An 11,473-nucleotide genomic window follows, 5' to 3' on the forward strand; every position below is an offset into this window, starting at 1 on the left:
TTAGTATAGAAAATTTCACCACATGGGGTCTTTAACATGGTCCATCTCGCCTACCTTATTGAGAGTGAGCACTTGGGCTCTGAAGTTTCGGGAAGCATCATCGTTTTAGATTGATAAATTGCGCTCGAAGGACCAAATGTTCGGCCGGTGTGCGTCTAATCCTGGAGAGGTGGGCGCATCGGGGTCGATCTCAGTGGGAATGTGGCGTGTGGAATAAAGGAATAGACAAATAGGCGAGAATTTCTCGTTATAATAATAATGTTTTATTGAATATAAGTACAAGATTTTGGTGACAATATTACCTGTATTGACTGTATTGTAGAAAAACGGCAGAGATCCTTGGCGGCAGATGTTAGCTGGTTGGCTGTTGAAATCAAAGAGGCCGGTTGTATAGCAAGCTACAACCGTTGACCCGCAAAATCCTCCGTTTTGGAGGGGAAAGGCACCCACACATCAACCCCGACATGCATATGCATAAGTGCTGACAAAAAATACACATACACGTACATGTACATGCATGCACATGCATGTGGCGGTGATGGTGTGGGTGGTTAGAACTTAATTCGAGTATCGAGTATCGATTCGCAGGGTGCGGAAAAAGTTAGGCATCCTGCCTAAACAAATAGTGTGCTGTCAGGATCGGATGCTGTTTTATCACACATTTTTTCCAAAGCCATAAAAATTTCATCAGACGTACGTTGCTGTTGGCATTCGAATATAGTTTCGTCACAAGATGCCTTAGTTGAAAAATTATAAGGAATCCTCTTTATAGTGTTTGCATTGTTGGATTTATTTTCATCCTCCATTTCAAATATTTTGTTCATTGCATTTCCGCTAACAGCAACGTTACTTTCGTGTTGATCCACATTCGCTACACGAGGAGCTGCGCGTGCTTCTAGCAAAGTTTGTAGATCCTCCTCTAAATCCAACCTAAAGCGTTGGCAAGATACCGGCTGTTTAGCAGGCGTTGTAGCCTTTCTAAATGTGTTCGTGAATCGAGAAAAAAATGTTGAAGATATTGTTTGTATTAATTTTTAGTAATAGGTATATATTACCATGCTAAAGTGATTTATCTTTTTAAAAGTAAAGTAATAAAGTTCTACAAGCTAGTAGCTACTTTTTAGTCAAATATTTGGAAACATTTCAAATTCTTATATAGTAAGCCAATTTACTCTACAGTATTTAAAACATCCATCTCCATGCTCACTCGAATGGCTCATCATAAACAAGCATACAATTTTAATGATATATTTATAAGCATTTACCGTTGCATGACAAGTAATTTCTTGACTTTTGCACGCCAAGCTTTATTGGCTTGAAATTTTTCCAATCCAGACATTTGTATTCAGGAAAATTGAAAAAGAGCAACAAACATCCAAGTTATATTTTGTTGAACCACAGCAGACAAGGCGCGGTAATTTTCTAGGGTTTTCGTTACGAAATATCTTTTCCAGATAAGCTTATACCTCTTGAGCACGCTACGTTGTGTTATTATTTTATCCAATAGTTTCTTAATGGTTGCCACATCATTTGAAATTGTGGCCTTACCACTGGAATCAACAATATGCTTGTCCATATTACGTGAACCCAATGTAGTGCGTACAGCGTCCACAATTGAATGCGAGGTATTGATGTTGGATATGATGAATATTTTTTACATAAAAACTCATGTACCCAATACAAGTTCAGGCATACCGCCGATAACACACCTTTTAAACGACGTTATGTGTCCAAATCACTTAGCGGTTTTTCTTCTATGATTTGTAGCAATTCTTCAACAAACGTTGGATCATATATGGGATGCGACCAAAGTGGACCGCCCATCTATAACCCTCTGAAAAAGCGACTGACGAGCATTTTTGAATGGACATAACCGTTTAAACGGTTAAGCACCAATTAAGTAAGAAGGAAATAATTTGATTTATTCGAGTTTAAATACTTAAGTGGGATAGTTGAAACTTACATGATTTTTATCACCGCAATGCGCACAATTTGTATTAACATTTGGTCCAGTTGGTATACCGAATTTTACTTCCGCATTGCCTTTATCTGAGATCTTGCTTTTTACAATACCCATAGGCTGTAGCGTATAGGTATCACAACCAGTGCATTGAAATACCATTCATTGTTTGCTGTGTTCATAATATAAAGATATGGTAAGTAATTGGATTGTGGTAAAAGGCCAAAATGCTGTATACCAACCTCATGCTATATTTACACTTCGCTTGACTACTATGCATACGCACAAATACGCGTATATAAAAATTGGCAGAAATGCTCAAAAGTGGCTCAATATATTTTCCATAACGATTAGAGTGCGTTTCAATGCAATGCAATAGTATACGCAATCCCATCTCATGGTAGCATTTCATACGCAAAGGCACAGAACTATATTTGGCATTGCAGGCTTCAGGCGTATTGCCTGCCAGCACAGCCATATCATTCGCAGTTACAAGTAATGAACCCCCACTCGTCAGTGATTGTATAGCGCCATCCAGAAACCGATTCTGACAACCATAAGGATCTAGGTCTATAACATCGAAACGCTTCTCATATGAAGTTGAAAGGTACATGAGAGTCCTATAGCGAATTTTATTATTGATTATTACAGTTTAATCACTAGCTATTGATTCGTATATCAAACCTACATTGCATCCCCTTCGCTTGGCACAATTAAATGTTCCACTCCATTGTGCGCATATTTACGCTAATGGAATCTACTGCCACCTTAGATATATCATTTGCAACAATTTCACGCACGCCTGCTACTTCTTTTGCATAACTTATGCTACGTAAACCTCCTGTAGTAAGCGCTTCCAATATTCGCAGTCCATCGTCGTATTTACCACCACCAGCCGTGAATGGTTTCTTGTCATTAGCATTGCTTGCTTTCCTTTGTATTTTGTGGATTTTTATGCGCCGCCGCTTCCCGCTCTCTTATCAACCGCTTTGAGTATACATTAAGTACTGAAATACTTAAATCATGATTAAATTCTTGTACTGGATTGTAGAATACGGCCCCGCCGGCAATCATTTCTGTAGTGCTTTCTTTGATCACACGTTCGGGTGCTTTGTCGTTCGTAGCGATCTGTTAATTCATAAAATTTATGGCGATATTGTTAATAACGCGAAACATATATTTACCTTATTTTCAGATATTTCCTCAACTTCCATTTTGGCTTTAAACTGCTGTGCATCCAAGTTTTTGTTATCAGCTGTTCGGTGGTGGCATACGCTGGCTGCTGCTTTCGTTGAACAGTGAATCGTGGAAACTGTTTCAACAGAGGAAATATTTAAGCGTTAAAGATGCACAACACTGTTTTTTTATAAATCAACGATGATAGCCAGCCTTGGGAGGTTGTTGCTGCTGCTATCGTGGCCTTGCATTACCCGGTTGCTGTTGTGGTATATACCTTGGTATAACTGGATGTGGCGTCATTGCCCCACCTGGTCCAGTTGATGCGGACCACGAACAACAACCACCACGACCTACACTGTTTGGGTTCACTTTGCTGCTGCAAACACACCTCCGTCACAATAATTAATGGAGACCATGGAGGGGTATCTCAACAAGAGAGGCTATTTTATTGCACACATAGCCGTTTTTTTACACCGAACTTTCTAATCTTTTTTTTTTCAATTTTGGATAATAAATCTTAATGGTAACAAGAATTTTTTTCTTGTATGTATGTGGAAATCAAAATTTACTATTCTGCATTAGAATTGCTCACGATTATTTATACTATGCAATTACATATTTCACTTTCTTTCTTTATAAACATGCACACATTGATATGAGTTTTTTTTTGCTAAAACACTCTTTAGTAGACCAAAAAATATTAAAGAATGCGTATATTAATTTCTGCAAAATGTAAATCACACAAACTGAAAAAATGTTCCACTTTTCTGCAGAATTAGAAATGGCGGATTTTTTGCACGCAAAAATGACGTATTTTGCTATCCCTATGAAAATAATTGGTGCGAGAGAGCACGATACATTGTGGGAAAGCAAAATTTGTCAGCATGCTATTTTATTTGCACAATTTTTCATTCCAAATCGTCACCCCTGTTAAAAATTCGTGTGGCTGTGTGCGTTTTTGGTCACACGATTTTTGCAGGGACCGTATAGTAAAATTTGCGTCATGTCTACTTGTATCCCATGGTCGCATTGCGAACATGAGTGGCATGTATTGCACGCACAGTTAGAGCCGAAACACATAAGATTTTTGATGCAGAATCGTGCGTTGACAGAAGAGTAGATTGCATGCGTTTTCTTGGGGAGCGACAAATAGGCTATTTGGCGGTCCACATACAAACACATGTAATGCTTAAGATTGCGTTAAACACATCTATATGAAACACTGCTTATGTGACGAGGATTTTAAGCGGAATGAAAATAGCGGAGTACGGTTGCCACTTTGAGACATTTGGACCACAAATAGTCCCATTTATTTGGGTATGAGTTGCTTATCGTCTTTTTCCTGGCTTTGTTCTTATATGAAGTTATTAACAATTATTATAAGAAAACCAAGCTACCTAGCTTTCAAGTAGCTTGGGTGACTTAACACCACAATAGTCCTGAGATTTCTTGAATTCATTGAGCTACTTTGATGTGTGTGAGAAAGATTTCAATATCGACGTGCCAAACGGAAAGTAAAGTTTCAAAATGTTACATAAAATTTATTTGTAAAAAACTTTGAAAGTGCTACTTTTTGTGTGCCACGTTGATATATTCCTGCACTAACTCTCGGTATACTTGAACATAAGTTAACTGAGTATACTTAATATAAAACAGATAAGTCTCATTATTTTACGTAGTTTTCAATTCCTTTAACTCGACGGCCATCTAATGGCTCCATCACTGATGGGACTGATCAATTGTTGTGGTAAGCATTTCATTGAAGTAAATTGAAAATTATGTGTGGGTTAATGAAATAGTGGCCAATGTTGTGAATTTTTACCTCAGTGAAAAACCAAAGTATCAAAATCGTGGCTACTGCCTAAAAGTGGCAACCGTGATTCAATACATTTAGTATTTATTGTGGTCGCGTTAATTACTCAAAAGTGGTATAAATTATGTGGAATGATCTGGATGAATGGGGCATGAATCATTTGGAGCCCGTGATAAAAGGTAAGTAATAAATTAAATTATAACTTATTATGCGAGCGTGCATATGTATGTATATTCGTATCACTTATGTGATACAAAGTATAGCTGTAGTAGCATTTTTACATGTGTATCAATGTATGTATATTTTGCTGGCACATAAGTTTGTATGAATGTACATACATATGCTCTTCAATTAAAGTAAAAGAGCGTTTTTGAGCGTATTATGGCCACTCCATTTTTATTATATTTTAAAATTTTACTCATCAATCCACTACAGAAGTTTCACCATTGCCGCAAGCATTAGAAACTTGCACCCAAACCGATATAGGGAGCCGTAACTCACAAAGAGCAAATTCTAACTCTGATGAAGATATACTGGACATAACAGAATTCACTTCAGGCAGTAATAAAAATAGATCTGGAAATTTAAATGGTATTTATAGTTTCTGATTCTTTTTAAAGCTGAAACACTTATTGTATTATATCTCTCTGTTCTAGATAGTGATACTGATCCCGGCCTACGAAAATTTAAAGTTAATAAAACCGATACTCCTTTCGTAAGCTAATTTAATTTTACCGCAACCCAAAATATATATTTAATTAGCTAAAAGTACATACTTAAAACTCATATTAATTATTCCAGATGCTATACGATTACCTCACTAATGACATTGACGGAAAAGCTATAATAAAAGCTTACGAGGGAAAAAATGTTAATGCCAAAGTACGTAACTTATTAGTAAGACGTTTGATCAATCGTGAAAAAGAGAAGGCATTTAAAGCGGCTCAGTTGGATAAATCACCGAAATTTTGGTATGCATTTTTTTGATATAGTGCGGAAATTTGTTTCACTTTGTTGAGCATTTAATGAGTGATTTTATTATATTATTTACAAAGCCTTTCACCTGAAATACTAAAGCAATATTCAGCCGAAATTGCTACAGTTTTTCCCAATGAAAATCCATCAGTATATTACATTCCATACGAAAATAAGAACGGTATGAAAATAGGACCATCAGGAAAGTTAGTATCACATTATAATTACATAGTAGGCGACTTGAAAAGAAAAGGGTTAATCAAGAGTGAATTATCGCATAAAGATAAATCGACCAGGGGAGCTCCAGTTGTACTAGCAAAACATTCTGCACGGGTAATATGTACATATATAAATTTTATGAATTTCATATGCACCTATAACTTTTATCTCAGATGATATAGACAACCACTTAACAATATTGGGAAGTTTAGAAAAACAACCAGACGTCGAAGTATTAAACAGTTGGCAGATCACTCTGCAATATCGCAGGACACTTTTAACACAAAATAAAATATCTTTGAATGATTACTATATCCGGTTTCCCTGTTTGGAAGGAGAGCTTGGACTGAGAGTGGTAAGTTAAGTGGAGAAATTCTTGCATCTATATACAGTTGTGGTAACACATTCTGGTGGTGTACATTATCGTCACTGTCGTCGATCGGTTTATCGTGATAGTCACAGCAAATTATAGTACATATTGGCTTTTTAAAATACCCCAGCTGCTACCAATTCAAAATTTTTCTTTCGGTTGAACTTTATCTTTTTAATTTTTCCATAGATTGAGTCTGACTTTAACCAACTTTATCCCAGCAAACAAAACAGAATAATAACAAATTGGAGCAACTTTAAAAACAAAATAATAAACTTACTCTTAACGGCCCGACGACCTAAAGAAGTGGAAGAGGTAGCCATTATAAATACTTTACAGCTTCTAAAGGAAGAAGGTATTTTTGCAATTTATTTTTGTTCATTGAGTACCTTATTTAAATTTTTATCACTCACTTTTGTTTTATCAGATAAAGACGCAATTATTTGGCACTTTCTACCATGGTTAATATCGGCGCCTTACATTCAAAAACTTTTATCAGATGAATCAGAGCGACTAGCGACAAAAAAAAGAAAAATTACTAAACGGAGGGTAACTGTGGCAGAGGCCCGTTATTCATCGTTTTTGATTGTTCCGGTAATTTATTAAATCATAACAATAGCTATCAAATGTGAAATTGCTAGACCTTGATTTGATTGCTAAATAAAATGATTATAATTGATTGAATTAATTAATCGAAATTGTTGTAAATACTAACTGAGAATATTTTTCTTTCTTAGAATATTTCAGAAATCGACGATACTGTGAAACGCAGGCAAGAATATTTATCCAAAAACAATATATCCTGCCAACCAATAGCAGTTCTTGTCGGAGCTTTAGATAAAGTTGAAGATTCTTACGTTTATATCGAGGACAAACGGCACAGAACAAAATCGACCTTATCAGCACTTGATTTTACATTTAAAAGTTTTTTTTTCTCTAAATTGTGAATATCCATGTGCTGCAATCCACGTATGGACATTTTTACAAAAGATTCTGTATGAAATAAACCTTGAAAAAGAATTCAGTTCTATCAGCTTGAACGACTTTATAACTGACTTTGAACAAATGGAATAACTTGCGATTATTATCAGCAAATTATTTTGATTATAATTTTGTAATTATAAAGAGACTAGTTGCCATAACTTAAGATACTAATATTAAGCTATCCAGAAAATGTTTATTTGTTTTAAATGTCAAGGTATTTTTGAAAGTAATAATATTTTGCTATGTCATATAAGAAGTTTCCATTCAAATTTAAAAGAGTATTGGTGCTGCGAACCCCAATGCCAACATATTTACTCTATACTTCATTCTTATTGCAAGCATCGGAAACGGGAACACAAGCAGCAAATAACTTTAACACCTTCACTTTTAAATGTACCTAGTATTTCAATTCAAGACCCATCGATTGACTACAATTCAGATAGTGAATTTCAAGAGGTTTTAAATGAATACGCATATAACTCATCTGATGCTTGTGAGGAAACTTATTTAAGCTATTCAAGTGTTATTAACAACTCTTCTCAAAAATTTAATATGCAGGTTGCATCTCAAAATATAGCAGATACATCGAATATTTCTAAAACGTTTGGAAGTTTGTTACAAGAACGTGTTCTAAAGTTGACAACTAAATTGTATAGTCTTTCTGATTTATCCAAAAAAAGAATTGAAATGATAATTCAAGATTATAAATCATTCGTTAATGTTATTTGTTTTACACTGTTAAGAGATTATATGTTAAGCTGTTTGGATGGGTCAGAAAAAAGCTTAAAACAGAGAGACCAAATTAAACGATCATTTGATATTTTACAAGGCTGTTTTGAGGATTTTCGGACATCATACAGATGCTTTAAGCATTTTGAGAAAATGGGTACTTTTATTAGGCCTGTTCATTTAAATATTGGCTTTAGAGATGAATACAAAATACAAAATGGTTCGCTTATCTTTTGTAAAGTTCCTTTAACCACTGAGTTTATACCGATTCGTGATGTGCTTAAAAAATTTTTCGAACTAGGAACTATATTCAAGGAAACCTTAGATTACTTAAACGTATTAGAAAACACTAAAAGCATAGTTTTTAATTACGCCCAAGGTGATTATTGGAGAAAGTTTAAAGATACAAATAGTCAGACCGTGATACCCATTGCATTTTATTTCGACGATTATGAAAATAATAATCCTCTTGGAAGTAATCGTGGTATTCAGAAATGTGGAGCTTTATATTTTATAATTGTATGCCTCCCTCCGAAATACAGATCGAAACTTAGAAATATATTTTTGTTTCTTTTAACAAACACCTTAGATCGAAAAACAATTGGTAAAGCAAAAATTTTTCAAAGAGTAATAAGTGAACTAAATTTTTTAGAGAGCTCTGGCATAACAATAAACATAAATAATGAATCAAAGCAAATATTTTTTAAGTTGGTAGTTATAATCGGTGATAATCTCAGCGTAAATGAATTGTTTGGTATGGTTGAAGGTTTTTCTGCCAATTATTTCTGCCGATTTTGTCTGACAAAAAAAGAAAACATAAACAGGATATTAGATGAGCAGGTTTGCACCCTGCGTAATAGGTCGAATTATGCAGCTGGTTTAGCGCTAAATCAAACCTCAGAAACAGGTATTAAAGAAAAGTGTTGCTTTCATGATGTTACCAGTTTTCATTTCACTGCAAACATTGCTGTAGATATTATGCATGACTTTTTCGAAGGTGTTTGTCAGTATGATCTCGCTTTGATATTTGACTACTTTATTTTTAAAAAGTTAATAACACTTGAAGTATTGAATATAAAAGTTAGAGGTTTTTCATTTTGCTACCATGATAGACAAAACAAACCACCAGAAATGTCTAAAGATCATATCAAAAATAAACGAATAATTCTATCTGCTGCTGAAATGCAAAGCTTAGTTCGAAATTTACCTATAATGATTGGTCATTTGATTCCTAAGTGTTCTGAGCACTGGCAATTGGTACTTAAACTGGCTGATATTACTGATATAATAACAGCCAATCATTACCAACCAGAACATTGTGACTTACTTAAATGTGTTGTAAATGAGTACTTAGTTACTCTCCTCAAACTCTTTCCGAATAGCTTAAAACCAAAACATCACTTTTTAGTACACTACCCAACAGTAATGAAATTATCGGGTCCATTGCGCAATTTGTCCTCTATGAGAGGAGAAAGTAAAAATAAAGAATCAAAGGAGTTTGCAACCGTAGCTATTAACAGAATTAATATATGTTATACAATTGCAACTAAGCATCAACTTAAACTCAATCACTATTTCCATAATTTTAAAACTCCTGATGACTTTATTACTGGGCCTATAAAAAATGGAACAGTAGTTTTTGAAAAATTCCTTACGGATAACGGTCTTAGTAAAGATATGTTCGAAGTAAGTTGGTTAAAATTTAACGATCAATACTTGACTCAAAACTCAATCATTATGGTTCCAACTAAACACGGACCTGTGTTCTATAATGTACAAACTATTTCAATAGATAAGGATAACAAAGCTTTAGTTTTTTCACAAGGTATTGAAGCTCATTTAGACGAGAACGTTCACGCATTTATTGTTATAAATTATAGCATAAGTTATAAGATTTTTTTTTGGAATGAACTAAAATATTGTATTGTTACGCACAAAATCCGAGCTGGAAACGGGAATGAGTATATTCTAAAACGATGGATTTAATTTATGTAACTTTAAAGATAACACTGTTATATATATATATATATATGAATGTGGGATGAGTTATATGTATAACATATAAACAGTAGTCGAAATAATGCCGATTTGGAAGTAGATTAGAGTTTGTTTGACTGAATTATTATATAATTATATTATTTACTTTTATTATATTTATTACTTCATTACTAATTAAAAAGCCAATGTTACATATATATACTTATATGTGTATCTGTTTACAAAAACAAATAAAAAATATGTTTGCATAATCCATAACTTTTATTATTGGTAAATTTTATTAACTGGAGTAAGTTGAATTTTTCATAATGTATGATCCAATATGTATGAGACTGCACAGAAACTTTTATTGGGAATTCCCTAATTTTTACAGAGCAGCATACTGAAAATTCGTTTACAGATTTTTAAGTTTTACTATACGGTTTATTAAAAATTAAAATCTGCATATGAATAGTCTCTACTTTTAAATAAAAGTACTCTTTAATATTTAATTACCCATATAGAAAATTTACATATCAAACTCACAATTTTAAGTATGCAGTTCTTTAAAAATTAAAGAGCTCCTAATAAAGACTTATGTGCCGCACTGTATAATTTAATTTGCTTAACAACAACTTCCATTATGCTGTTCTTTGAAAGCTAAAATATTATATCCAATTTCTACTACGTCGTACTTGAAAAAATATAAAAGGGTATAACAAAAAGTATATAAATTTGGAGTGGGGAGCACTTTGAAGTGCTAGCATACTAAATATTAAAAAAATTTTCTCAGCGTGTATACGTGTTCCGGCTTTACGCCTTTATGCCTACAATAAGGTTCCTCGTGTTCTTTGCTGCCTCTAAAGTTCGAGTGTGGATGCTGATAGAGAATCTTTCAAAGCTTGGCTCTATTTTTCCGGTTATAATCGCCGGAATTATGGACACACCGTTCAGCTTATGATGGCACTGATAGTAAATTACTTGAATAACTCTTCCACACCCTCACCAAGCCGCGATGGAAGTGGCGAGAGACCGCCAATTTTTTTTTTTTTTGTACAAAAATTGCACTGAAATCTTGGTATTAGATGTGGTGGTTTTCCACTTGTACGAGATTGGTGGCACGCAGATGAGTAGATTCTCTGTTGGTTAGAGCAAATGGGTCGAAAACTGCAGGATTTGAGCCTATAGTATTTGAACAACATACCTTTTCTGTTAATCAGCACGTGGATGGCAAAATTCCATGTCGCTCTATCCTTTTGTATGGTAC

The 11,473-nt window shown here is 34.2% G+C and overlaps 2 protein-coding genes and 1 pseudogene across 2 annotated transcripts; 1 reads left to right on the forward strand and 2 right to left on the reverse strand.

The window, feature by feature from the left end:
- Nucleotides 1–79: 79 nt before the first annotated feature.
- On the reverse strand, nucleotides 80–1,738 carry LOC137240280 (uncharacterized). The gene is made up of 2 exons (XM_067766330.1): nucleotides 1,266–1,738; nucleotides 80–978 (listed from the first exon to the last, which is right to left on the reverse strand). Exons 1-2 carry the CDS (start codon nucleotides 1,337–1,339, stop codon nucleotides 615–617), a joined length of 438 nt encoding a protein of 145 aa, XP_067622431.1. The 5' UTR covers nucleotides 1,340–1,738; the 3' UTR covers nucleotides 80–614.
- Nucleotides 1,739–1,819: 81 nt separating this feature from the next.
- On the reverse strand, nucleotides 1,820–3,874 carry LOC137240274 (tRNA (guanine(26)-N(2))-dimethyltransferase-like; annotated as a pseudogene).
- Nucleotides 3,875–4,999: 1,125 nt separating this feature from the next.
- On the forward strand, nucleotides 5,000–8,654 carry LOC137240272 (uncharacterized). Its single transcript, XM_067766317.1, has 9 exons — nucleotides 5,000–5,131; nucleotides 5,388–5,543; nucleotides 5,609–5,667; nucleotides 5,754–5,923; nucleotides 6,008–6,260; nucleotides 6,320–6,501; nucleotides 6,706–6,871; nucleotides 6,944–7,110; nucleotides 7,254–8,654. Exons 1-6 carry the CDS (start codon nucleotides 5,077–5,079, stop codon nucleotides 6,326–6,328), a joined length of 702 nt encoding a protein of 233 aa, XP_067622418.1. The 5' UTR covers nucleotides 5,000–5,076; the 3' UTR covers nucleotides 6,329–6,501; nucleotides 6,706–6,871; nucleotides 6,944–7,110; nucleotides 7,254–8,654.
- Nucleotides 8,655–11,473: the final 2,819 nt, after the last annotated feature.

The sequence above is a fragment of the Eurosta solidaginis genome, chromosome 1, assembly GCF_040869045.1.
Source record: "Eurosta solidaginis isolate ZX-2024a chromosome 1, ASM4086904v1, whole genome shotgun sequence".
Lineage (NCBI taxonomy): Eukaryota > Metazoa > Arthropoda > Insecta > Diptera > Tephritidae > Eurosta > Eurosta solidaginis.

What these genes read in the sequence shown, in the direction of transcription:
- LOC137240280 (XM_067766330.1), bottom strand. Translation starts at nt 1,339, where the DNA reads ATGTCTGGATTGGAAAAATTTCAAGCCAATAAAGCTTGGCGTGCAAAA. An exon ending in AAATTACTTGTCATGCAACG is followed by an intron (nt 979 to 1,265) that starts GTAAATGCTTAT and finishes GAACACATTTAG; the next exon opens with AAAGGCTACAACGCCTGCTA.
- LOC137240272 (XM_067766317.1), top strand. Translation starts at nt 5,077, where the DNA reads ATGTGGAATGATCTGGATGAATGGGGCATGAATCATTTGGAGCCCGTG. An exon ending in TAGATCTGGAAATTTAAATG is followed by an intron (nt 5,544 to 5,608) that starts GTATTTATAGTT and finishes TCTCTGTTCTAG; the next exon opens with ATAGTGATACTGATCCCGGC. An exon ending in GATAAATCACCGAAATTTTG is followed by an intron (nt 5,924 to 6,007) that starts GTATGCATTTTT and finishes TTATTTACAAAG; the next exon opens with CCTTTCACCTGAAATACTAA.